Source organism: Haliotis asinina, chromosome 7, assembly GCF_037392515.1.
Source record: "Haliotis asinina isolate JCU_RB_2024 chromosome 7, JCU_Hal_asi_v2, whole genome shotgun sequence".
Classification (NCBI taxonomy): domain Eukaryota; kingdom Metazoa; phylum Mollusca; class Gastropoda; order Lepetellida; family Haliotidae; genus Haliotis; species Haliotis asinina.
This window is the reverse complement of record NC_090286.1, coordinates 58469906-58497675: the sequence shown is the minus strand read 5'-3', so window position 1 is coordinate 58497675 and position 27770 is coordinate 58469906. Positions and strand designations below refer to the sequence as shown.

Here is a 27770-nt window from a genome sequence, read left to right as displayed (position 1 = left end):
ATGTCAGTGTTGAAGCAAGGCATGCTTTACACTTCATTATCCTGAAATCGCGTAGAGGAGCGGATCCCCAGCCCTTTCCCACTTGCATGCTCTCTTCATTTGGGTCAACACCCTTGAAAAGAATACGTTTAGTTGCAGCATCTTTGTCTTCAAATACATCAGCACAAATCCAGTTAGTCTCACGTAAATTGTCCAGCTTCATATAATCACTGGTTCGAATCCCAAATTCACGATAACTGATTCTACGTGGATTTCATGGCCGTGTCACGAGTTGATAAGACTTGCATTTCTTTGACCAATATATACTACAGCTCACACAGCTGAAATGTTCTTCTATGTGGCGCTAAACACAGCTGCCTTTCAAACACTTAGATATGGGAATATCCATAAAATAACTACAAAGCAGTGCTAAAGTCTGGCGTAGTATATTCTAGTTTATATTAAAACTTACAGTATAACAGAATAACGCCTTGTCCAAACAAATTTACTTTGAGGGGACAGCACCTTTAAGAAGTAGTCGGGCGTTTGTCACTTAATGATTTTGTTTGAATATGGAATGTAAATAGAAGACTGTACTAAACATACCTGGCAATAACATACTAGTGGAACACCACCGATATGCATATTTCACAACACATCAATCTATTAATACAGCAGTTTTGTTCTGCTCGTTTTCCATGTGAAGAATGTAGTGCAGCCATTCACAAGTGATACAAGAGTGAAATGTATTGTAGAAAATACAGGTGTTCATAGTGCCCCTCTTCCTGTGAAAGTGGGGGATACAAAACATGAACGAATGTCTGGAAACACCAGGTTAATGATTTGCAAACACACGAAGGGTGGTTGTAAGTCGTGACATCACATCGATAACTGCGTTCAAAAGCACATCACTATATGAGAAGCATGCGTGCAGCCCACTTGCACAAAACGAGCTTGGCGCTACAAGGATTAAGACAGTCGCAGCCTTAAGATCGCATTGTGTAAGTGGTCCATGTCGTATCATGTTAGACTCAATGGAACGGAGGCAACCTCTACTTGATGACCATTTGGTATATAATGGCATACATGGGTGTTACAGTAAATTCTGACAGTCAAATCTCTAACATTGTGGAAGATATGGTTTATTTACTTCTCGAGACTGCTTACATACTGACTCACTCCACTAGACAGAGGTCACGTGGCCAATGCAGATCACATCCTTCATCAGCTTTGACCATTCAAGATCACAAGTAAGAACACAAATCCATAGTGATATGTGTTGGTTGTAAGAAACAAGTAATGGAACGGCTGGTCAGCAAGATCTTGTGGACTGCACATCACGGTAACCCAACTGGCCGGATCCATGGCGTTAATCACATGATCGTGGAGTCTATTTACAAAAACATCTGGAATAATGCTGAAAAAGACATTAAATACAAACCAGACACCAGCGGTAGTGGATGTATAATTATGTTATGATTCTTCACACTTTGTCTCTCATACTTCAAACATACGATCCATAAACTCCAAGATATCCGTGTGCGTTTCCCCATTTAATCCAGGAACTACACCAAGCATATTGTCACACGCCCATGAACTTTGTGTGTTTTCCTTGGGCCAACAAGGTCCCACAATCTTTCTTCAAAATGTCCACCGTCAAAAATGCCAGTGTCTTGCCCACCCTCAGAGTGCGTGCGTCAATCAGTATAGGCTCGCCTGTGGGTGCCGCTTTCAGAAATCTATATATATAAAAAAAAAGAAAAGCTATAGCAATCAATCAACCTGTCATGTCCAATATATTTTTTCATTGCATGACATAACCAATTATGAAGTAATAACGATCTGTGATGGTTATAAATAATTGATCAACTCACGAAACGCTCAGGTCGACACTGACACCGGGTTTCCTCTCACCGGTAGTCATGACCGCCCATGTGGACACAGCGTCCACCAGAGTAGCTGCCACGCCCCCGTGCAGTGACCCCCGTGGATTGGATAACTCAGGAGACACGACCAGTTCACAAACACAGCGTCCCTCCTCTCCGTCCACCACGCGAATCTGGCAGTACAAGTGTGTGTGTAATACAAAATGCGTACGATGTCTTAGAAGAATGTGAATTGAAAAGACCTTCCCCATTGTCTACATAGATATGTTAAGTGATAAATTTTAAAGGTCTGTGTACAAAAACAAAATGAAAAAAAAACTCCAAACTTATCAGTGTGGAAACTTGTCGTTCCCACATATCATTTTCGTTGCCGTAAAATATTTCTACAATGTATGTCACTACACTAATTTGAAACTGGAGCATAGTATGCTTATTCAAGTTATCGTGCTAAAGTGAAAATCCATTTTATAGTACATGTGCGAGCCCTGGCAAGTCTATCTTTAGAATAGATGCAGGTCGAACTGTGATCTTCGCGTTTAAAGTATATATGCTGAATGCCTAAACATACATTCCTGTATTCAAAGGCTCTCACCTGTTTCAATACAGACTCGAACCCCGTGGCGGCCACACGATTCGCAACAAGCTGCCGGAGCACTTGTAACACTGGTCGCGCCGAGGAACTCATGCTTGTGGCTTTCAGGGGAAGTAACTCTATTCAAATCATGAAACTGCACACTTACACAGTGCCAAAGGTTGAGCACACGTACTTTCATGAGGATTAATATCACCCAGTTATGGGGATTCATATCACCCAATTACCACCAAACCAAAGCTGCTCCATAGTTATATTTCAGATTTTTATCGTTTATGGTCATAGTAGGAAAAATCTGAACGATTTCTTTCATCATTTCAAAATGCAACCGGTTACAAAAATTCATGTGAAAACTTCATATGGGCTGGGTTGATTGGTTGACTGGGTTGTACTTCACACTGTAGGGAACAATGTTTCGGTTATATCACAGTGTAGACATTACCATTAGGAAGAAACTCGAATGATGCTGATCTCTGATGTTCACCATTTTTGTGAATCTAGTTAGCATTGGTGTTGACAAAGCTAGAAGTGATTGAGAGTGAGGATGCTGAGCTGTATGCCAAACTCAGCAATGTTCCAGCTGTGTGGCAATGTTCTGTAAATAACTGAGTATGGACCACACAATCCATCCAGCTACACAAATGGGATACGATGACATGACTGTGTCAATCAAGTCAGCAAGGCTGACCACTCCATCCTGTTAGCTGCCTTTTACGACAAGCATGGATTAAAGAACATCAGTTCTAACCCGGATCTTCATAAATAAAGGTGAATGAGAACCACTGAGCTGTGATGCCTGTCCTTCAAATTCACCCTCCACAGATATGTTCCTCATGAACTGACGTCAACAACTGATAACATTTAGCATGTGATGGGTTAAACATGATAGTAGGATGGAAATATCTTCTTGCGGCTTTCAAGTATACATGTGTCTCAAATGTCTCAAATAGTGACAAACAAGCAGAAAATGATACTCATCCTCAGTTTGCTGATATTGGTACTAACACTTTTCTCTCATAGAATTCTCTAAGCGTGTTTGTCAGCAAGTGAGGATAAGTATTTCTCAGGAGTTGACAATCATTTCAACTCAGAGTCTGCACCCAGGAACAGTAAACTACTTACCTTAAATGCTGATGTTGAAACTGAATATTTTCACGCTGTTGAAACTAATGAATAAATATGTCAATATGACCACAATCCTGACCAATCCAAACATATGAAAATATGGTGTGCCAAAGTAATAACCTAACTCTTAACACCAAATTTGTTTTCCCATTTTCTTTGTATACCTTCAACATCTCTTAACAGGCCTTTGGATATATACTTAGTAGATTCCATACATTATAGCTGCTTCTCTTTTCGTCAAGTCCCAGATACTGATACAATAGAATAGGAACAATTTAGGAATCAAAAGTCTTTAGAGGGAGGAAATAGTTAGAATCCAATCACAAATTGCTGTTAAGAAGGTTGAAAACAAAATATCAGAATATCAAGAAATTGCTAAATTTGGTATCATTTTGCAGCAAAATGTGTCCTGAATCTAATTGTGTAACAAAAATATCAAGTCACTACTGCATTTGTGTAAGAAGGGGCTCCCCTTGTGGCACCGTCTGTAAAAAGTAATGTGTCAGTAAAAGTTCTCTTAAAACAGAATTGTTTACTTTTATTATTCATTATGTGGTTTTTCATAAATAAATATCTGTATTGATAAGAAATAAAGAAGGAAAATCAATTTTTGAGGCAGGATTTGACACATTAATAAACTTCTAGAAACAGGAATTTCAAAAATATCGATTCATCAATATTAATAATAACATTTTAATACTAACAATAATTTTTATATAGTAAATTTACTCTTAGGCTGACATTTAAAAATAAGAAGAAAAATGTTACCAGAGGGTACCAGCATATCTCCAATAAACAGTATACCTAAATTAAATTTGATAAGGGGGGATAACTCCTGCACAGGTTTACCTCAGGATAAATGCTGTGTGGTCAAAATATCATAAGTATGATTAGAAGCAATATAAAGGGAAATAACTGTGTAACATATACTACTGTCACATCCCACCATAAGGCTGTATACTCCATAATAGAAACCTTGAGTGGCATCTAGTGTAGCTTAAGGAACTATACAGTTGAATAGCATCCAGTGGAGATTCAGGGATATAGTCTGAAAGAACTGCTCCCCTGCAACCCATGCTTCTCTTAACAGGTGACTCAGTGATTCGGGTGCTCTGACTTGGTGACTGGGTTGATGTATGTCATTGTACCTTGATTGTTGGTCATCGACCACTGGTATGTTGCCCTGACTCACATTATTTACATACTGGCATCATAACATGCATAGAGTAATGATGGGTGCAGCATTATAGAAACAAAACAAATTACTTGCAAAACACAACCATTTATTTGTTTATTATTTATTATGACATCAAAATTGTACACCTGATGGACGGAATGTAAAAGTCTACGCAGGAATCACTTGCTATCAACCATGAAGAGCGCTTCCCTCTACGTGTAGTTTGTGTACGGACACAAAGTGGTCGTAGCCAGATTCTATGACAACCCGCATACATTGAGCTCGTTTGTTGTTCATTGGAAACTCCTCATTTTGAAGCTGGTGATCTGTAGACTCCAACTCTGAAATACACAATAACAAACATGACGACTTTCATTTAATAACCATGTCAACAATACACTTCTGCAGTGAAGCAATTTTCACACATATATCTGATCTTATAGGTATGAATAAATGCAGATGATATTTTGAGTGAAAAACAGCCTTTGGAGAAACGTGCAGGTTGTCAAAAAGTGCACTAATTGCTATGTTTCTTCACAATTTGACAAACAGCATAACAGCTGCTACTATTGGCAGCATTTACAACCATATTGAAAGCCAAAATAATAAAATGTAGATGTATATTACTTATCCAATATCATGTTATCTTTCTTTCTTGATCTTTGTAACTGAAAAGGGTAAACAGCTTTGCATTTCCATACGAACCCTTATGTAGTATGCTCTCCTAGTGTTGTCTTTGGTGTTGAGTAATGGTTTCAGATGTATCAATGTATCAAACACCATGAAAGCCAAACTATTTGTCAAAACCTTTCGTGTTCAAGACAGTGAGAACCTGTCACATAAACTCACTTTGTATTGTTCTTCCACAACAGATCTAAATGAAAAAAACCCTTGTCCTATTTTAAAATGCCATAATTTATGTACACTAACCTTTTTCAAGGATTACTTCAAACTTCTCAGGAGATTCTGATTCAGTAGTTTCGATGACCATCTTCTTGACTGAAACAGATAAAAAAAAGACACATATGATGTTTTTGCAAGTACTGACACTGAAATTCACAAAGTGTCATTGAAATCATATACTACAGTTATTTTAATGTTCATATCTACATTATCACTGTTACACATGATACACCCAGGGTCATGGACAAGTTGCCGAGGACAGACTGCATGAACATTTGTGAACAGACACTTTTTTCTACTTTCATTTGATGAGAGGGGTAATGAATTTAACAAAGATTAGGGCACCTGTAACAGGTATGTGATATTTCCACAATGATAATACTTACCATTGAAACTAGAGAAGCTGAGTCTAGTCATATTCATGACTGATGAAAACTTTACTATGAATTCTTGAGGAAACATTCCTGTTGTTGTCCAAAATGTCTCTGGATTCCTGATGAACAAATTAAATGTATATTTGAAACACAAGTAAACTAGCTGTTACTAGAATAGTGAATACAGTCTGTTGAACACAAATCACAAATACTCACACATGATCACAAATGAAATATATGATCAGAATGTGAAGGTATTCTTTCTCAATCACAATCATTCACTATCATAAATATACTAATTTATAGTGAAAGTTAAAATACCCACTCAGAGTGGGTTAAAAGTGAAGCAATGAAATGACCATAAATACAATAAAACGACCTGACATTCAACTTGTTGCAATGTCCTACTATCTGGCTTATTACTGAGAACACTCGATGTTAATTACTGAAAGTCTACAGAAACAATGAGATGATTTCGTAGCTAAACGTTTCATTCTCAATTGCATCCGGTTGCTAATGTCTAACTGTCCATGACTATCCATATATGAGAGGCATTTTTGATGGTTCTAAATCAATAATTACCCATCGATGACATTTTCTGGAGGGTGTTTGTCATCACTCGACGAAGCTAACAGAATCTGTGCCCCAGCGTTTCCGTGAGCCACGTCAAACATGTTGTAAACACAAACACCGAGACCGCTCAACAACACTCGCTTGTAAACACAGGAAGTGGGAATTGAAGAATGTCGCTTACTGCGCAAGTCAAGTCAAAACGCTTTACCTTAAAAGACATATTATTTAGATGTTACGGAAAATATAAATACTCATTTTTCTGAAGTATCGGTCAGTGTCAGTTGTACGTGTTTTATGTGGAATCTTAAGATTTGTTTTGAAATTTCTCTTTCTATCAGATACTTGATTTTATAGCCATTTGTTATACATTTCATAAAATAACTAACATAAGTCGTGAAACAAATAGTCTGAAGTCTGTGGACGCGGGAGATACAAAAGCACTCTTTGGCGACTGCCATGTGTAAATGAGTCCGGTCGGTGCAATTGGCATTATCAACAATGAAGAAGCTTTGCAATAGAAGAGAAAATTGTGACATATCTCAAAGCGATGAGGAAACTACCCAAGTTGAGCCTGTCACCTCTTTAATGGAACATTGCATCATATTTGTGGCAAACAACCTAGATTTTGTTGACTCGTTCGTGGGCTTTCCTGATATTATTGGTGAAAGAATATTTCAAACAGCACTTTCTCTCGATAAGTTTTCAGGTACCATTTCAAGTATTGAAGCCAACGTAAGCCCATTTAGTGCTGCCTATGGGAACATTGTTTTGGACAGTCTGTCTCTGTCAGGTGAACACTTGGTCATCAACAGTTACCTGGAAACAATAAGTCTTTTCACGGACTTGAGTAAACTTGATGTTTCTTGTTGCGGGCTTGGAGATGACCATGAACTGCTGCAGCACCTCTCACAACTACACAGGTCATTATGAACTTGATTAAGAACCACGCTCCTCAGTTATTCTGAACATCACTGCATTCAAAGTGAAAGGGAGAAACACCTTCTAGGCATGATATGAGACAAACGGTTTTGTTACATGTGCATATGAGTGTTTTTGTGTTTTTGAGTTTTTTTGAACATAGTAAAAAAGTTTACTATAAGAAATTTGAATATCAACACATTACGTCGCAATATTGAGGAAATAATAATTGTTGAAATATGGTGGTATGTTAAACTTGAAGTAAAATAAATCAAATCATTGTATCAAATTATATCTGTGTAACTGTTATTGCATGAAAAAAATTCAATTTTATAAGATGATGAACGTTTTGCTAAAATATAAATGTTTCTTTTAGCTTGCAAGTACTTAATCTTCGATGTAATGCCATGACAGACAATGGTATGCGAAAACTAACTGCACCAGCTCGGATGTTCAAACAAGGTCTGCAGATGCTCAGGAATATAGACATCTCAAGTGAGATATAGTAACATGAAAGAATCAGAAGGTTTTTAACTGCTTTAATGTTGTTGGGGCAATGGAATAGATTTGTACTTAAAGCACTAAACCCAATTTAAGCCTGAGTCATCACTTGTACAGTACGTGAAGCACATTTCCTGTTTCCCCGCCATGATATCACATTATCAATAGTATTTTTTAAAGAAATTTGTCGTAAGAGGCGACTAACGGGATCGGGTGGTCAGACTAGCTGACTTGGTTGACACATGTCATCGGTTCCCCATTGCGCAGATCGATGCTCATGTTGTTGATCACTGGATTGTCTGGTCCAGACTCGATTATTTACAGACCGTTGCCTTATCGCTGGAATATTGCTAAGTGCGACGTAAAACTAAACTCACTCACCACTTTTAAAGAAATTGATGCTGCCATTGACAAAACTGGAACATACATTAAAACATGATTCTACAGGAATACACACATTTCATGAAACAGTATCAGTATTTTCGACATTTATCGAATCTGGCACCATGGAGTGTGGGTGTATGGGAATCAAGTAAAGATACTCGCTTGATTAAAGTGTTAACGTATTCTGACTGTGTTTTCCTGATTTCTCATGGCTTTATGATAATTTAAAAAGTAACTGTCCAGTTAACATGAACAACAGTAATAGATAACTGGCACATTTAACCTGTCATCAACAGACATCCACATGCCCTCTATGGTTAACAGGCTTCTGCTAACATTGCATGGTCAACAGAAACATTTCAGGGATTTAGTATACATGTTCCAGGAGCAGGACAATTGTTTTGGTGGCATCTGTCCTGGACGCTACTGTGCCATGCATAAGTGGTACTTATGTTCTGTTTTCTCATCATACAGGGAATCAGCTGACTGAGAGAGGAGTGAAGTACCTGTCAAGTCTACCTATGCTGAAAATTGTACATCTGTCTGAAAACAAAATCAAAGTAGAGTACCTGTCATGTCTTTTTTTGTTGGTTTCAAACGATACCTTAAATATTCTGTGCAGGGGAAGGAATGAATGTTACAGTCGCTTCAGGCACTCTTGTGTTTGGGTTTATGGGTATATCAGTATCGCAACTCTTGATATATACTTTTCACCAAAGTGACACAGCTCCGTCTTCCATCAAAGGTCCCATGAGTAGATAGATGTTGTACAGAAGATGAAACAAACAACCACACTTACCTGTCAGCTTGGTTGTTAAGTAAGATCATGTTCTTCAAAACATGTGCTGTGTATGTGTTGACACTTAACTATTGATATATTTTTTACTGCATCACATGCGGTTCATGAAGACAAATAGGATTTGAGGGAAAATATGACTTTATTATGATACATATTTGTTTAATATACCTGATCTTTAGCACATTTTTCTGTATTGTTCTAACTGATGTCAAGCTATACAAACAAAGGCAAATTTCAGTACATGAGTAAACAGTAAACATGAGCTGAATCCAGATAAAAAGTATAGTTTGCAAATCCATGACATACTGAATGAGGAATTAGAGCATGTCTTAGTGACAGGATAAACTGACACTTATAACTCCTGTGACTGAGCAGAGCAGCCATTTGGAAAGTGCCATAAGCATGCGGTACAAGTGAGGTGAAGAACTGATTTAATTTAATAACTAGCAACAATTTTTAAGAAATGTGAATTGGCAGGCATAGTTCACAGATATTCACTTACATTCACAGACATCTTTAGTTCATAATCTGATATTTGTACACTTTTTTTACACGTTTCAGAAACACAGTCATTTGAGACAACAAGATTTTTATTTGTCTGATAAGATGGAGGAACTGTGCAAAGAGGTGTTTGATATAGGGACACATGGCTGGGCTACCCCGGTAATACAAGCCTGGACTGCACATGCTCGGAAACCTCTCCACAAGACAAAGAGATCCACATTTTGTGAGTTATTGGTACTTCATGAAGTGAGTGAGGGTTGTTGCCTGTCATAATTATCACAGCAATCTAACAGTCAGAAGTTGATTTGATCAATGAGCCATGCTATTTATTTTGGTTCATGGATGGAAACATAATGTAAAAAGAATGATTAGTTAGCCTATCAGAAGCCATAAACTGAATTACAATGTATGTGCATCAATGTTTCCCTCCTCTTGTGGTTGTATTTGTATAAGAAAGGTTTTAAAAAGCATTAATTCAGGTTACCCCTTATATCCAGGTCTCCTTCAGTGGTATCCACCTTCAGTGAATTCTTACAGAGCATGGACACAAATGTGTTGTATAATCATGGTGTTTGGTTTGGGTTGTCAGGAATGTTTTGGTAACAGTATCAATATGCTTTAATTACTATTTTCATTTTTTTAATATGTAGTGCAATATGCAGTTCAGGTGAGTTGAACATTTGAACCAACTTATTGAGGCCAGAATGTCTGGAAATATGTACATTTGTCACTTGCTTTTTATTTGTTTTTTGTTCTTGTTTGGTTTGGGTTTTTTACCTTTTCAGTTTTATACTTTCATCACTGTACCAGTTTTTATCAAATGTTTCAAAAATACAGCTTTGAAAAATATATCTATACAGGCGTATCAAAAATTACTTTGGTTATTGAAGTTAGTTATGGTTCAATTTTTCAAATATTTCAGAGATAACACAGCCATCATGAAGAAAAAGCCTCAAATGTTTAATAAAACGAAGAATACTGTGCTAAACCATGGAGCACAAACAATATTGTTCTTTGTTATGGATGTCAAATGGTTGGACTCACCAACCCAGTTAATACACATAGAGTTCTGTCTAGAAGAAACATTTGAGTATTGCCCTCGGGAAGATGTTCTAGTTTTCACGATGCATCCGGAAATTACCGAAATCTTGCGAACGATCACTTTTGAAACAAGTTCGCTGATTGCACTACTAAATCTGATTGCCTCCAATCACGACAGAACATGTTTGTTTCTCCACATTGCTTGCATTTGTCGAGTTGAATCTAAGTTGATGTAACACATGTTCTGATTGGACAGAAAAAGGGAGATAAATCAGCTGCCATTTTTTGCTGCTAGAGAATTTTATGAGAACCACGAAATATGGCCGTATTAGAACAGAGGTTACGTAGGAAGATATGACAAGTAACCACTGTGGGAAGAGAATGAATGCTGTCATAAACTGAAAAATCTTTTCCCCCCCAAAATGCTGACATTTTGAATATTTTTTGACAAACAGATCGCTCACAGAACAACATTCACACCAAGTCATCCCTACCTCTACCTCCACCCATCTATTCTCATGTGCTTGTTTCCAACTCACTGCATCCTGGAAACATGAGAGAACAGGCACCATTAGCTATGACGGTGGACTCGAACAGCAGTACCCCTTCAAGAGACAATACTTGCACACTGGCTGTGTTGGAGGGGCCACAAGATGACCCTGAGGAAGAAGATCTGATGGCAATGTATAGTGGTTACTGTCCAGTAACAAAGCAAGACTCCCTCTCAAGTGTTCTCTCAGGCTGCTGGTGATAGCCTTGGCTGTGAACCAATCCACCAAAGCAATTTTATCTCTTCAGTTACCTTAACACATATCTGAAGAATATTTATCAAATTATTACCTGTATATCAATATTATGATCCTGTGGTGCTATTTATGTCAAGATAATAAAACAAATTCCAATGCAAAATATAATGTATATGCGTGTTCTATCCCTGGAGAACAAACAATATCACATATGGCTAATCCAGTATTTAACAATCATCTAGACACTTCATCTACATTTTGAAAGTAGTCCAAGGTGCAGAATATGTATGGTAAGTTGTGAACTTTAACAGCTATGATACTGTCCATTCTATCATGACTTCAGTAAAAACCGGATTGTGATTGGTTAATCAACGTCATTCAGATGTACATAATGACATTATATACCTCTGATTTTCCAACACACTATGTATTGTTTAAAATCTGAATAACGCTGTTATAGTAGAATGGAGATAAGCGTATTGTGTTGTAAAATACTACACGTTTGGTTTTAAATCAAATTTAGGACTATTATAACATTATACACCTCTGATGTTCCAGCACAGTATGCATATCTCCTAAATGTCCAAACTCCTAACACCTCTGGTGTACCTGTCAAAAATATCTGCAGCCACACAACAAAACTAGTTCAAAATTAAAGACAATTTATTCAAGTAAATCAAATTGGTCAAGACAATTCATTAACTATAACAGTTACATTCAGTTGAGCATGCAAATCATCCACAATGGTATTAAATTTCCTCCCTTAAGTAGTGCTTACAAAACATCTTCATGGGATTACCTTAACTACCAATAATTGTGCTCCTCTTGATTGTAGGTCACTATCAGAACTCCTGAATGTGTCAATGAATACTGTTGATGGTAATCACAACCCTATGAAATGTCATGATTCACAGTCTACTGTGGTTGCTTTTGATGATGCAAAACTAACAGTGTAACTAATTTATGCAGACATGTTTAGTAACTCTATCCAATTCTTCAAACCACTCATCTTCATTCAAATCAGTTACCATGTAAACAAAGTTTACATTTGCAAAGTATGGGATTTGAGAAAAGCTACGAGTGCTTTTTGCCATCCACTGTCATATAAACATACTTACCAGGCAGACATTTCATGGGTTATATACACTAAATGACACAGCTCACACATTTCAATTTAACAAAATCTAGAGCACGAAATTTACTGACCTAATTTCCCCACCTGAACTTAAGGTGATGAGAGTCAGAAAATAACGTATCATGTTTAGTGTACAATCTCTTTTGATTATGCAAAAATAACTACATGTACTTAAATCAGTGTACTACCAGCATACTACAAGTTACACATTGTATATACCTACACTCATGTACGAATATAGCTCAAACTACAACCTCTGGTTCTACCACTTCTCCAGAACATGTCTATTCCACTCTCCTGGCAAGTATCAATACTTTGTACACCTGTTGTTTACCTATTCCTGGTGGACTCTAAGCAGGCCAGTGAAAGCTGTCATTTCTCACTTCACAACACTCTCACTTCAGAACACCCAATTCGTTCATTTTATGGCAGCTTATTGGTCATAACAGGACAGATTAAGTTTAGCAATGACAGTAAGTATAGTAATATAAAAAAATGGGGTTTTTTTTCACTTCTTTTAAGTAGTTTACATGCAATATACTTGCAAACTGGATATAAAAGTTGTTGCAATGATAAAATGATATTGTCTGATATTTGGAAACATAACATTTCATTGGGATTACTAAAAGACATCTACAAAAACATGATGCAAATCAGACCTATCCCGTAACACGTCTAGAAACAAAGGGTTTCAGAATGTTCTCAGCTCAGACCAAAAGCACACAAACGGAAAGAATGAACACCAGTAGGAACAACAGTAGTAAACACACAAAAGATTCTCTGCAAATTCCATCATATGTAATAGTACATAACCATGCTAAGATAATGATGTAAACAGTGTAATCACTCGGCTTCTCAACATATTGGAGCGCCTGTTCTGGAACTAGAGAACTATTAAGGCCACAGTAAAACTATACTGCTCTCATCACTGCTGATGGGAAATGTAAACCAGTTGTGTACGAATGAAAACCCCTGAAGCTAATCAAGAACACAGAGCCCAAAACAATAAAACCATTTATCCTTTGCCCACACTTCCCTAACAACTCCATCACACATACAAACAGTAACAACATCTGGTGACAAGGGAATACATGTCAACAAAACCACACAGGCTGAGAGCACCTTGATCATTTCAGCAGGAGACCTGGTTAATGTACGACTGACCGATGCACATTTTTGAACATGATCAAAGACATGTTGGCACTAAGACTATCACAACAAACAGCTGGCAAACCTTTTGCCAGTTGTTGTCTTAAGGTTGCCTTCACATCTTTCTTCAGATAGAGATTTTAGCACTAAGATTACAAGATGTTTCAACTGATACTTACATTAATTGTTTCTTCCAGACAGACCAAAGTGATCTTGTTGCTGTGGGGTGAGTGAGTGAGTGAGTTTAGTTTTACGCCACACTCAGCAGTATTCTAGCTATATGGCGGCGGTCTGTAAATAATCGAGTCTGGACCAGACAATCCAGTGATCAACAACATGAGCATCGATCTGCGCAATTGGGAACCAATGACACATGTCAACCAAGCCAACCTGATCACCCGATCCCGTTAGTCGCCTCTTACGACAAGCATTGTTGCTGTGGGGATCGTAACTCAGTTTAACAGGCTCACAATCATCACATGGCTAATATCACTTTGTGGAAAGGAGCCTGGCCTGACCTATCTCAGCACTACAACCTACAACCATCATGAACCATAACTTCCAATAATAATTTATCAGTGTCAGTGCTAAAATAGCCTTGTTAAACGCAGTCCCTCCCTCAATGATACTGGTGACAGTTTGTGGGACTTCAGTGCACCATATAATCAGTAACTATAAGGCTGACAGAGGATGGCTATTACCAGTTATTAGGACGATGACACACCATTGTGGACTTACACAAAACCTAACCCTCAGTCAATGAACATTTGTGTCAGAAACACAGCGCTATGTAACAATGCCCAGGTAAACAAGAACACTGAAAAGTTAAAAGTTAACTGCTGACTGAATCCACACTATAAGGCAAAATTCAGCATAATGACTTGTAAACTTCAAAGTTTGTTTCTTGTCTTGAGGCAGTGCCACCAATAAATCCTGGTATTTTTGAGTCACTTGAATTTAGAATACAAAACCCAGTTATCCACTCTTGTATTATTTCATGATAATTTGACAACATGAAACTGTAAGAAAACAACCTCCCAAATAATATTCAACCAGTTTGCTGATTACTTCTTAATCATACAGAGATAACTTCATTTCAACTGTTAGTGGAAATGCTTTATGGCTTGACAAACACGATTTCCACTTCCCTAACATCCCCTCCTTCAATAACAATGTTGAAATTAACATATGAGCAACACTTGCCTGAATATAAACGACCCAAAAGAACAGAAATGTTTCATAACTGGATACGTCTTTAGCACTCCTTGATGGATATTATATGCTTCCCATGTGTCTAAATTTTCAAAATTAAGTAAAATTTGCCTGTTGATTCACATCAAAATAGCTCCTTAATTTTTTCAAGACTTTTTTCCTTTCCAAGACAATCACTAACACTTCAACATACTTCTCTCATAATTTCAAACCGATTGCAAGGATCAACCCCTGCAGCCAAAATTGGGCTATATATTGGGACATGAAAGATTTTGAGGGATGGATTCATTCATCTGTAGGCAACAGCTCTATTTGTCAGCATCTGAAAAACAAATATGTCAACATTTGACTTACAGTACTCTGTGTACACTGATACGTACAAGTAATATACATGTAATAATTCAACAGCACTTGAATGTGTTGTCTGAAGTTTGATAGTAGAAAGTAAGAGACATTTCTCCTTGAATATTGATGAAACAACAATTATACAACTTCAAATATGATATTATAAAATACGAATACTAGAAAATCTCTTTGTGAGTATAATCTCTGAGACTTTCTCCTATTCCAAACCTCTACCGACTTGACTTCTTTCTGTCTCGTGACCTTGACCTGGGTGACCTGGAACGTGACCTTGAAGACGATTTTGACCTTCTGCTACTTTTCCTGTATGTCCTCCTAAATGGTGACCTGGATCTGAAAAGCATAACAAATCAACCTACACTTGAATACTCTACAAACTATCTGTAAAGAACAAATAGAAAGAATAAAATAAAGAATGTTTCATATCAAGTCAGGGCTCCAGATAATTTTTCAACATGGGGAGTGTGTATGCCATATTTTTTCAATATAAGACAACTGGAAAAAATTCAGAGCACATTTAGAGTAGTGAATGGAATTTAATGTTGTGTAGATTCTAAGTATTCTAGTTTCATTTCATATATGTACCACAACATTGCTACTCTTTTGTAAACAGGTCAGTAAACAATAGAGCAATACTTTTTCACATAAACACATCTGTAAATGATTCCTAGACCGTACACCATTGCTGTGGTGTGTATCTGCTACATTTTTCTATTTTGTTCCTACTGTATCGTGCATATTTTTTATCCGTACATATGCTGATACAGCACTTATCTGCAGCCCTGTCAGGTGATAAAAAATACAGTGTATAATGACAATTTCACATCGTTTCACATACAGTGTTCCCAGAAATTATTGAGAAAATCTTTGTTTTTTTTCTAATGATGCTAAGATTGGAAAAAGGGCTTTCACTATGCACTAAGCATACTAAATAAGGGAGACAACTCTTGAAGGCTTAGAAGGCAGCTCATTACGTCAAGAGTTATCTCCCTTGTCTGAGCAGACGGCTTCCTGTGTTGACATGGCAGAATTTACAGCAAGAGAGAAAAGAAAGCTCATTCTAGATGATTTTGAAAGGGGTGAGGCTGATGCTAAAGTGTTAGCTTGTAGACATGGTATTCCTCTGTCTACAGTACACAGAACTTTGAAGACTATTCAAACAGGAACCGGGATAGAGCACAAAGCAGGGGCAGGTCGGCCTAGGAAATTCAGTGTTGTGGATCGCCGAAGACTTGGGCAGATTGTGAGTAGGGGCAAATTGAAAAGTGTTGAGAACATCAGAAATGAAATGATTAGCAGAGGAAGTCCTCAGGTATGCAATGAAACAGTTAGGCAGGAATTACAGAGACTTAATTGGGTGAAAAAACGTGGAATTCTCTCGCCGTTGATGAAAGATGCACAAAAGGAAAAACGTTTAAACTGGTGTCAGGCTCATGAAAATCAAGATTGGGATAATGTTTTCTTTTCGGATGAAAGTTCCGTTTGGCTTTTCCCTAATTGTGTGAAAATTTGGACCAAAGATACTGTCAAACCTATCTACCAGCGACCAAAACATAGCCCGAAGTTTCACATGTGGGGTGGCATATCGGCTCGCGGAGTGACGCCATTGTGTGTTTTCACGGGAAACTTGACAAAAGAAAGATACGTTGACATTCTAAATGGTCACCTTCTTCCGACAGCACAAACATTGTATGAAGATGATTGGATTTTCCAGCATGATAATGACCCAAAACACACTGCGCGCTACACAAAACAGTGGTTGTCGGGCGAAAATGTTCAAGTTTTAGACTGGCCCAGTTACAGCCCAGACCTAAACCCAATTGAAAATGTGTGGGGAGTCATGAAGGACAGAATAAACCAAAAGGGACTGAGAAATATTGAAGATATGAAGGCCGAGGTGGTCCAATATTGGGATACCCAGTCACACGATTACCTACAAACTTTGATGGGTAGTGTGCCTAGACGTATTCAGGCATGCATTGCTGAGCGAGGAGGTCTAACAAAGTACTAAAACAAGACTGAGACTGTAAAAGGATGATGTTTTAACATGTTTATGTAAGTAAAACGCCAGAAGTTAATAAACGTAATGACTTACATGACGCAACATGATTCTCAATAATTTCAGGGAATACTATACAACAGGTGACACCATTCCCTGGCCTTGTTAGGTGTATGGGAGAGTATGGGAGTTATTACAATTTGATCAAATTGTGGAATATGGATTTTGCTCTTACCAAAACATGTCTTAGTAATTCCAACGTAAATGTAGTTTTGTTTCAAAGACAGTAAATACATTCCATGTCAAAAGGGTTCTGTATGTTGTATTAGAATACTGATATGGAGAAATACTGGATATGTGATCATTGCTGACATGCATTAAACAGTGCTATGTGATACACAACAAAACTGTTCTACCATGTGAACAGTAAAAAGAAAATTTACCATCCAAACCAAATGGCAAAATTAAAACATTTTACATCAATCTCACTTATGGAAATTAAATGAAAAATAAGTGTTCTTTGCTATTGCTAAGGAACATGCATCAAATATGTCATGTTAACAAACGTGAACACGCAAGAATGTAAACAAGATGATTTTGATATTGACCTTTGACCGTTACCCTGGTTACCAGTTACCATGGTTACCTGGACCTAGAATAGCTTCTCTTGAACCTTTTGCCATCTTCTGATCTTGACCTGGAACGAGACCTTGAACGAGATCGTGACGATGAACTTGATCGAGATGATGATCTTGATCCCGAAGAATAACTTGAGGATGACCTTGACCTAGATGATGACCTTGATGTTTTCTTTTCATCTTGGGACTTTACTTCTGTGCCATTTTTCTGGTCGTTTTGTCCCTCTTCCTCATCATCACTGGCATCCAAGTCATACTTTGAAAGGTCAACATCTTCATCATCATCATCATCGTCTTCATCATCCTCCTCATCTTCATCCACCTCCTAGAAAATAAACAGTACAAGTGCTAACAACAGGACAAAGTCAACAATATCCCCTGCAATGGCAAAATATCCGTCATGAAAGTGTCTACAAGTTATCATTATGCCAAATGTATTGGTGTGTATCTAGAAACGTCTTTCTGTTTTCCTAGTCTGGTGAAGAAATACTGCACATTTTTAAAGTTCTGTTCAGGAGAAGATAAATGTGCACAGACAGAGGCATGGACGGACCACATTTTAATACCCCCTGAAAAATGCACTGCAGTGGATAATGGATTCCCACCTACTACAATACCTCAATAATTGTCTAACAGTACATTGATGAACAATAGGCCCCTCTTAGAGAGCAAGACTCAACACAAATGGTATGCATTCTTCTCCAGTGCACATTTTTCTATTCTTATCAACAGATCAGTGAACATCCAACAACACACTCAGATCCCAAGGTGTGGCAGTTGAAATTCATAGCCAGTAATACATTAATACATTCAAATACGCCTATTTCCTTACAGTGTATCTTTTCAGATGAAGAAAAATACCAATTAAACATTACTATCACCCTTCATATCCTCAGTTTAGTGTTTACACAGTAGTTGGAGAAACAGCCAAGATCTTCACTCCAAGGATTACCAGGGCTGAATCAGTATACCGCAGTATTTTGTTTCCGGTTCAGTACACCAAAAATCACGTTGAACATATGGTACGTTCGGTTTTCGTACCAAAAATATCATCTCACTCACTTTACACACATCATTTTCGAAATGTCACCACAAATATTCCCTGTAATCTAATTCTAGATACAACACAAACTGAACTGTGACATGGATGTACCATTGCATCCCTTGGAATTACCTCAGCATCTCCCCCTCCTCTCTCTCCCTGCTTAACTTGATTGTCTGCGGACATCTTTCGCCACGATTTCTTCTTTCTTCCAAACTGGAAAAAGAAATAATCAAGATTAACATCCTCAAGTGGAACATGGGAATAATATCCTTGTCAAACCTTTGGTAATTTAACTTCTGTTGGATATTTTGTTCACTGTTTCAGTGTGGCCGCATACCTCATCATATTCCTCCTCTGAGTCTTCCCTCTGTACGTACTCTACAACTTCATCCCTCTCCATGTAACCACCACCAAACCCTGAAAAGAAAGAGAAATGCCACTAATTGTTGTCATGTTTGTTACCAGCACACATGCTATTATTCCAAACATAAGATGGCAGTCTGTAAATAATCAAATCTTCATCAGAAAATTACAAGTCTCAATTTACAGCAACCTGGATAAACCAAGACACGAAGTCTGACCACCCAAACTGTCAAAAGTCAAACAACTTGCAGTATTTATGCAGGTCTTCAATGTGTTCACCTACCAGTTCTCTGTTCCACCTTGCCATACTTGGGAGAGTTGCACATGTTGCAGCTCATTCTCCTCGCCCAGTTCACGTTACCACAACTGCAAGCAGTCACAACAATGCCAGCTGTCACAAATGTTTGTGCATGCACATTACTTAGGCAAAATGAGATCGACAACAGTACACTAGGGACTTTCATCATGGTAATAATGAAATCACCCTGACTAGAGTTTGCAAACAAATAAGAATGTGCTCCCATGCTGAAAATCAAGAAATGAATCTGAGCATGGAAGTGAAGCAAACAATGCAAATGTCACTTGCTGACATAAATATGGTGAAACATTTTTAGATAGTACTAGAACAGAAACATCTGAAACAGACGGAAGTTTGTGCTCCAATAATCTGGAGTTATCTGCCCTTGCAGAGTCAAGGAAGGAAACAATTTTCAAAGTGTTAAAACATTTATCCACTTACCTTTTACACTGCCAGTCATCAGCACTGAAGAGGCCATGACTTTTCTCTGCCATGGCCTTTCCAATCTCTTGTCCTCCCTTCTTAAATGTAGCACCATCCTTCTTTTCTGGAACAAATTTGGAAGGATCTATCTTACATCCATTAATATAAAAAATGAGCTTCTGTTATCATTCAGGACTTATAATGGTATCTACTCTAGAAGTGAGGGAGTTTTACACCTCTTAGCTGTATTCCAGCAATATTATGCTTGGGGGACACCAGAAATGGATTTCACACATTGTACCCATATGGGGAATCGAACCTGGGTCTCCAGTGTAACCAAATTCTTAATCACCTGGCTATCCTGTCACCCTGTCCTCTTATAGAAATGTCAATACATATCCATACAGCGTAATCTTGTTTCCGGACATGTCTGAAGTCACATTTCACACCATGTATCACCTTTCACAGCTATGAAGTTTAAGAAATATTCTCTCTCAGTGAGTTATTTCGACCCTTGTACTTGTCATTTCACTTGTCCATTAAGGTCACATGCAATCCAAAAATTAATTATAATTAAAACACAATTATCACTTATTCATGACATAAGCATACAATCGCGATTCAAAAGTGCAATATTTTGTACTTGGGCTTACTTCCCTCGAAACAAAGCCCTCGGGAGACCGAACCCAGTCATAGCAGGTAGGGGTGCAGTCAAGTGTAACGATGGCTTCCGATTGGCTGTTTCATTTGCTGATAAGCTGAGGGCTCATTATGTGTACAGATCTGTTTGATAGGCATTTTAGAAATACAGCGAGTCACAAGAAAGTAAGATTCTTTATGGATATCACCTTCTTTTATTGTTCTTGATGTGTCGTTTCAGTATGGACTCATATATATATAGTTGTCAAACAAAATCATATACACTAGAAGAAGTTGTTATCAATAAAGAATGTATATAGAGATGTTGAGTTTTGTAAATACATGTTCTCTGAATCTGTGTTCGATCCAATCAAAATTCATCTCAGTTGAGATGGTGAACTACTGCGTGGCTGGAAACTGTCATTCGTCCAAGTACAAAGTTTGCATTAGTTTCAGTCAGATCCAGTCATACGAGAAAAAATAGATGCAGTTTGTTTGCAACCCATAGACATAATAGCATGTCATGTGTACAAGTATCACATCTGCCTAAATACATAACGTGGCAGAGACAAGACTCGATTGCACGAGTCATACATTAATTTGTTTTGTTTATGGTGTCTAGCCTGATAGGTGTTAAGTTCAAATAGCATGTCGTCAGTGATTGAATCTGTGTATTGCATATTGTGGTAGAAGCTGCTTACCACAATCAACAAGCCTTTTTTATGTAGCGAATAGATTATTTAATTGTTTGTGTACACAACCAAGATAGACTACTGCTCACGACCTCATACTCCAGGCATGCATACTGTTTCAAGCTCCACGAAGCTATTCACTGCGCATGCTTTATGGGCGCAGCACAGCACAGCTGTTGAAACCACTTTTTCCCCCAGTGCTGGGGGAAATTTAGTGAATCGTTAGAACAGGCTTTTTTTTTCTATGTGTTTTTTTTCAACTTTATAGTTTGAATTAGCATTTTTGATGATTTGTTTCAGTAAGTGCAAACCAAAAGGTACCAGAATCTGCAAAGCTGTGTTTTACGTTGCATGCGACCTTTAATGCATCCAAAAGATGGTACATGTAATGGCAGGACTTTCAATGTTTATGTTGCTGACCAGTGATTGTATTGTCAATCAATCTACAATTGTCTACAATCAAGGTACAATGCCACAGAATGAAACCAGCACTAAACAAAAGAGTAAAAGAGTGAGTTTAGTTTTACGCCACACTCAGCAATATTCCTGCTATATGGTGGCGGTCTGTAAACAATCAAGTCTGGACCAGATAATCCAGTGATCAACTGCATGAGCATCAATCTGCACAACTATTAACTGATGACATATGTCAACCAAATCAGTGAGTCTGACCATCCAATCCCATTAGCCACCTCTTATGACAAGTATGGGTTACTGAAGGCCAATATTCTAACTTTTACGGAAAAATGAAGAAAAGAGACAAGTGCATTAGAAACAGAGACTTCATTACTGACACATACCATTTTTACCTTTCCCACATTTATTGCAAGAGGATCTTCGTGCAAAATTGACGTTGCCACATCTTCAACAAAAATAACAGTAAATAAATTATATATCATTCAGAATTATCTCAAATCTGCTACAACGACCACATAAACATAACACAAAATCTACCCAATAGGTCGCCATTGGTCTAAAATAGTACTTTACTGACAAATATTGATATCTCAGGACTGAAGAGCAGCACAAATTCAACCATTCAGTCATTCATCTTGAAAGGGAAATAAAACTGTAAACAAAACTTAACTTTGGAAGTACTGAAATATGGATCTGTTGTTTCATGGCAGAAAAAGGCTCTGCTTTTTATAATTTTGACAGGTTTTGGTTGTGTTCAGTGCTGTTCTCACTAGGCACTACCATTAGAGGATAAAGAAGATAAGCAGTAACTTACAATCATAACAAAGGATGTATATAATAAAGAGGTACAGTAAAAACTGACTCGTTTTGTTGTTGATTAATGCACATAAAACCTGTCCCTTAATGCATCCAAAAGATGGTTCATGTAATGGCATGACTTTTGATGTTGAAGTCGCTGACCAGTGGCTGCATTGTTAGCAATTATCTACAATCAAGGTACAATGATACACAATGAAACAAGCACTGAACAAGAGAGTGAGTTTAGTTTTACGACACAGTCAGCAATATTCCAGGTACATGGTGTCAGTCTGTAAACAATCAAGTCTGGACCAGATAATCCAGTGATCAATAGCATGAGCATCAACCTGCATGATTAGGAATGGACAATATGTCAAGCAAGCCAGTGAGTCTGATGCCCTGATCCTGATTACTTGTTAGTAATAATGCATTGTTGTCAAGTCTCACTAGTCACTTAAGATAACATTATCACAACACATGTGACATCTATGGTCAGAATATCCAGTTCTTAAACAAATTTAAACTTGGCTAGACAATAATAACAATCAATCAACATATGATCAGCAAACATTTCTCACATCACACTTTTCACTACCTAATCTTAGACTGTATACCGTCACCTGACACAAAAGAATGCTGAATGCAAACCACTGATTGCTCTGATTGCTGTGTACTTGAACACCATCAGAGGCAAGGATTAACTTAAATGAATCGTGGCAATTTGAGTGCCATGTAATAGAAGAAGAAGAAGGAGGAGGAGAAGGAGAAGGAGGAGTTGGGAATCATGGCACATGAACTAGTTGTCATCTCTGAAGGGCAGAGCAATACTCTTCAATATCACATCTATTTACTAGTAAGGGGGATACCCTTACTACTGGGCACATAGGCGAGGATAATTTGAGTTGGGTCAATTTCTGTATTTGTTAAAACAACATTGTCTACCCTGCTCTTGTCATGCTTTTCTTACTTGTCTCCGACTTGCAACAAGACTAGCTTAAAGACGCAATCGCTCTAATTAAAACACAGACGAATAAGATATAGAGATTCTAAACTAAGTAAACTAAGTTCTCTTAAACTATACCAGAAAGGTGCATGGCACCCAGGTGCATTGTCTAGACTACTCCAAATCCAAAATACATGTTTTCTTCCATTCAACGTCATAATCGACACAGGCATCATTCAACTACTCTCAGAATGATAGGCGAAAGATTTCATTCATTCTCACTCGAAACACTATGACTGAAATAACTGTTTTACTTTGGATCGGGACAAATCCAATCCCCCTCGTTGGGTTTAAAGCGCCCACCACCAGACATGGTTCTCAGTAATTACAATTGTTGGCCGCGAGATGGCGTGGTTTCGAGAATTTGGAAGTGATATAAAAATGGAATTGATGTAAAGGTTGGGGATATTACAGACATTTGAGTGAATTTTATATACTGTGAACGGCAAATAGGGTTCTAAGAATTCCTAGTAAACATTTGTAGAAAATACATTCTTAATCATAAGCAAATTCCCTAAATGTGTTTTTCATTTGGTTGGTAGTTATTTTTATGATGCTACCCTCATTGTAACCGTGAAGTTCGTTTTTCGTATAGCGCTCCGTCTTTTATATTCACTCAAAGTTCCTAAAACTCTCAGCACTGTTGTGCTGCTCGGTATGGTTACAACCGATCTGTTTAACCGCTGTGCAGAGCTAGGGTAGTTTCCTCTCCGATAGAGGGCACTTTCTCAAAATGGCGTCCAATGGTAACACCAACGACTCAGTCAACCTTAGAAAACGCCATCAATACAACAAAGTGAATCAACACGAGCAAGTATCCAGTTATGAAGATTCCAAGCACCGTCTTAAGCATGGGACATCAAAAGTATTCCTTAGTGGACCGCTCCTTATATTGCTTTCCCTGCTTTTCTATTCTTCCAGCGTTTTCCTTGTGCACGTTCGGATGAACTCGTTTCCAACACCTCTTTTGGCAAATAATCACAGTGATGAGTATTTTACAGAGGAGAGAGCAAGGAAACATCTCATCGATATAACCGGATTTGGCCCCCGTGTTGCAGGCAGTTATGCAAACATTCAGGCTGAAAAATACATTATTTCAGAGCTCGACAAAATCAACCAAGTGCGGAATCCTGTGCATGACATACAAGTTGACATTCAAAATGTTACTGGTTCATTTGTGTTGGATTTTATTGGAGTTGGCGAATTCACAAGTGTCTACAGTAATCTGAGAAATGTTATTGCAATGTTGTCACCTGCAGGGAAGGTTGGAAATCACAGTGTCTTGATCAATTGTCACTATGACAGTGTTACGGATAGCCCAGGTAAGTTTTTAAATAAGTTTGTCGTCTTTAGTTTTCTTCCAAATTACTTATAATGAAATGTTGTCATTTTGCACAAACTGTGCTTTTGAATATATACTAGGAATGGATTAGTTCATATGAATAAACTCGTATTCCAGCCAAGGCCTTGGTATAGTGCGAAGTTGTCTAGTTATATGCTGGACTAGGAATGGATGTGTGTTGATATTATTGAAAAAGAACTGACCTATTGAGTATAAATGTTTTAATCTATCAGAGCAAACAGGTTTATGTTAAAAACAAAACACACTTCAATTTTTTAATTTCATGTAAAAAATCTATTTGCATAATAGAACAAATACATAAGGTAAGAAAGATATAATGATTGGTCATATTATGGTCAGGACCCACAGAAATCCATACCCTACACAATTAATTGATCAATTACAACTCATTTAGTTAATAATGAGGCACTTCTGGATTCACATCTTAATTAAGATTACACAATGTATGTTATCACATATTGTTTAGTATTTGAGCCATTTTTCAACACCTATGTATGTTGCCTTCACCTTCACTTGTTATACCGTTAGTTCTGAACACTCTGGTAGCACAAATACTGTGCGTCCACCCGTTACAACCATCACACGCAGTTGCATGCTGGTTTTTCCAGGCTTTTACATCTCACAGACTGTTAGAGGGAAGTGTTATCCAGTGAAGTTCTTACCAGCATTATACAGTAAACATGGTAAAGCATCTTGACACTGAGTTGAATCAATTGGTCATGAAGGAACATCTAAAAGTATTGGTAAGGGTTCTTCCCATTCCCCCATCCCAAATATTATTTATAAATTGATATATACTTGAATTTTTAACAAAACCTACATATTAGTTATTACTTACTCTCAACTCACAAGGATTCACAAGAACAACTAAAAGCCCAAAAATGAAGTACACTATATAGCTTTGAACCACTTAGTGTTACCTCAGTCATTCTGTGGAAGAAAGAATATGGAGGAAAGAAACAATTCTAAAAATAGTAAATAATTAACATTCTCAAAGTATCGTGTGAAAAAGCATTTCAGGAACAATGGTCATTAATATGAAAAAAAATAATGTATGGCCATTTTGACTTTTTCTAAACCATTTTGCTTTCTTTTATGGCCATTTTGACAAGGGTTTGTGTTCATTTTGACTTTCTGATGTGTCCATATTGACTATGGCCAGTGTGGCCACTTTGACCTGTTCCGTCAGTTTAATAGGCCACTTAAGGACAAAACACAGACAATACTTGAGTGGAATTGTTGATTGTTCATTCACTGACTTGGGAAGAAAAACTAATGAATGAAAGTGGGAAATGTTAAGTGGATGTTTGAAATATTAAATGTTTTGGTTGTTTACAGTCTTTACCAGTAACATTATTTTATCATCTGATCATAGATATATATTGTTTAGTATCCTTTTGATCTAACACATCTGACATTTAAAAGACAGTGCAAGCTATATGCTGCGAAAGTGAATTTAGAGGTGTAATCGTATCATGTGTTGCAGGGATAGCAGTCTGAATAAAATGTAGACACTGTAACTGTAATTAGACTGTTAATGAGAGATAGTACCAGTTTAATTTGACAAACTTTTAGAACTCTGTTATGGCAGTTGGTGAACTGGTAAAGAAAGTTATTCATATATAGCCTTGGAGAATTTGGATATGCTAACAGCTTATAGACAAGAACTCATGTTGAGGTGAAAGTAGGTGAAAGAAGAAAATTGCGTATTCTGTGATTGATTTTTTAAAAGCAAAATCTTCCCAGAATAATGTCAAATGACAGGTCTTTGCTTGTAGGTTCAAAAGTTATTGGCACAGTCTAAGTAAACTTTGTCTCAGTGTTATTTATTACCAATCTAAGTAAACCTAGTCTCAGTGTATTTTGTTATACTCCACCACTGAGTCTAACAAGACCTAGTAGAAGGTCGCGTCAGGTAACGTTTGAGCGACCAATGGCCATCCAATCAAACGCGAGACAGTTAAATAGATTTAACCAATCAGACAACAGCTACTATTTAGGGATCGGAGGGACTTTCAAAATATTCAGGTCAATGACACAGATCTCTCCACAACCAAAAATCTGCATCTAACACAATTATTTGACCTGCAGTATGTACGCTTTGGGGTTTCTGCTGACGTGGTTACCATTAGCTAATATTTCCGCATTGTTGAATATTACCTAAAACACTATTTAGCAAGCGTACGCTGGGGGAAAAAGTGGTTCAAACAGCTGGGCTTCACTGCGCTCATAACGCATGCGCAGTGAATAGGTTCACAGAGTTTCAAACAGTATGCATGCCCAGAGTATGAGGTCATGAGCAGTAGTCTTGGTTGTGTACACAAACGAGTAAATAATCTACTCTTTACATAAAAAAACTTGTCTCTGTCACAGAGATAGCTCGGTGCCTGGTTTATTGACACCTATATGTCTGCCTGCCTGTCTGCTAAAGACAATAAGCAATACACAGCTTTAATCATTGACCACATGCAATTTGAACTTAACACCAATCAGGCTATATGACATAAACAAAATAAATTGATTTATGACTAGTGGACGCGAGTCTCGTCCCTGCCACATTATGTAATTAGGCAGATGTGATACTTGTACATCTGACATGTTTTTATGTCTGAGACTTGCAAACAAACTACATCCATTTTTCTTGGATGACTGGATCTGACGGAAACTGGTGCAAACACTTGTCACTTTCCTGCTTTGTACTTGGACGAATGACAGTTTCCAGCCATGCAGT

General features: G+C 37.6%; 5 protein-coding genes across 6 annotated transcripts in view; 2 read left to right on the top strand and 3 right to left on the bottom strand.

The window, feature by feature from the left end:
* Nucleotides 1–409: 409 nt before the first annotated feature.
* Nucleotides 410–2575, bottom strand: LOC137291003 (acyl-coenzyme A thioesterase 13-like). Its single transcript, XM_067822239.1, has 3 exons — nucleotides 2458–2575; nucleotides 1854–2038; nucleotides 410–1718 (listed from the first exon to the last, which is right to left on the bottom strand). Exons 1-3 carry the CDS (start codon nucleotides 2548–2550, stop codon nucleotides 1562–1564), a joined length of 435 nt encoding a protein of 144 aa, XP_067678340.1. The 5' UTR covers nucleotides 2551–2575; the 3' UTR covers nucleotides 410–1561.
* A 2289-nt stretch (nucleotides 2576–4864) lies between these two features.
* On the bottom strand, nucleotides 4865–6778 carry LOC137290823 (intraflagellar transport protein 25 homolog). The gene is made up of 4 exons (XM_067821965.1): nucleotides 6619–6778; nucleotides 6049–6155; nucleotides 5690–5758; nucleotides 4865–5100 (listed from the first exon to the last, which is right to left on the bottom strand). Exons 1-4 carry the CDS (start codon nucleotides 6708–6710, stop codon nucleotides 4949–4951), a joined length of 420 nt encoding a protein of 139 aa, XP_067678066.1. The 5' UTR covers nucleotides 6711–6778; the 3' UTR covers nucleotides 4865–4948.
* A 231-nt stretch (nucleotides 6779–7009) lies between these two features.
* On the top strand, nucleotides 7010–11665 carry LOC137291214 (leucine-rich repeat-containing protein 42-like). The gene is made up of 5 exons (XM_067822505.1): nucleotides 7010–7529; nucleotides 7904–8022; nucleotides 8887–8972; nucleotides 9773–9938; nucleotides 11212–11665. The coding sequence occupies exons 1-5, from the start codon at nucleotides 7108–7110 to the stop codon at nucleotides 11505–11507; spliced, it is 1089 nt and encodes a 362-aa protein (XP_067678606.1). The 5' UTR covers nucleotides 7010–7107; the 3' UTR covers nucleotides 11508–11665.
* A 482-nt stretch (nucleotides 11666–12147) lies between these two features.
* LOC137290804 (zinc finger Ran-binding domain-containing protein 2-like) lies at nucleotides 12148–24029 on the bottom strand. 2 transcript variants are annotated; one of them, XM_067821937.1, is made up of 9 exons: nucleotides 23931–24029; nucleotides 22259–22320; nucleotides 20146–20251; nucleotides 19690–19772; nucleotides 19381–19460; nucleotides 19173–19256; nucleotides 18007–18323; nucleotides 15572–15694; nucleotides 12148–15320 (listed from the first exon to the last, which is right to left on the bottom strand). In XM_067821937.1, the coding sequence occupies exons 1-8, from the start codon at nucleotides 23987–23989 to the stop codon at nucleotides 15574–15576; spliced, it is 912 nt and encodes a 303-aa protein (XP_067678038.1). In that variant the 5' UTR covers nucleotides 23990–24029; the 3' UTR covers nucleotides 12148–15320; nucleotides 15572–15573. The 2 variants fall into 2 exon arrangements, with proteins under 2 accessions (XP_067678038.1, XP_067678037.1); XM_067821936.1 differs by having other exon boundaries at nucleotides 15578–15694.
* Nucleotides 24030–24404: 375 nt separating this feature from the next.
* LOC137290979 (endoplasmic reticulum metallopeptidase 1-like) overlaps nucleotides 24405–27770 on the top strand; it is a 37889-nt gene continuing 34523 nt past the window's right edge. The window contains exon 1 of the mRNA XM_067822212.1: nucleotides 24405–24998. Coding sequence (XP_067678313.1) covers nucleotides 24410–24998 — 589 coding nt within the window. The 5' untranslated portion in view covers nucleotides 24405–24409. The remainder of the gene's footprint in view (nucleotides 24999–27770) is intronic.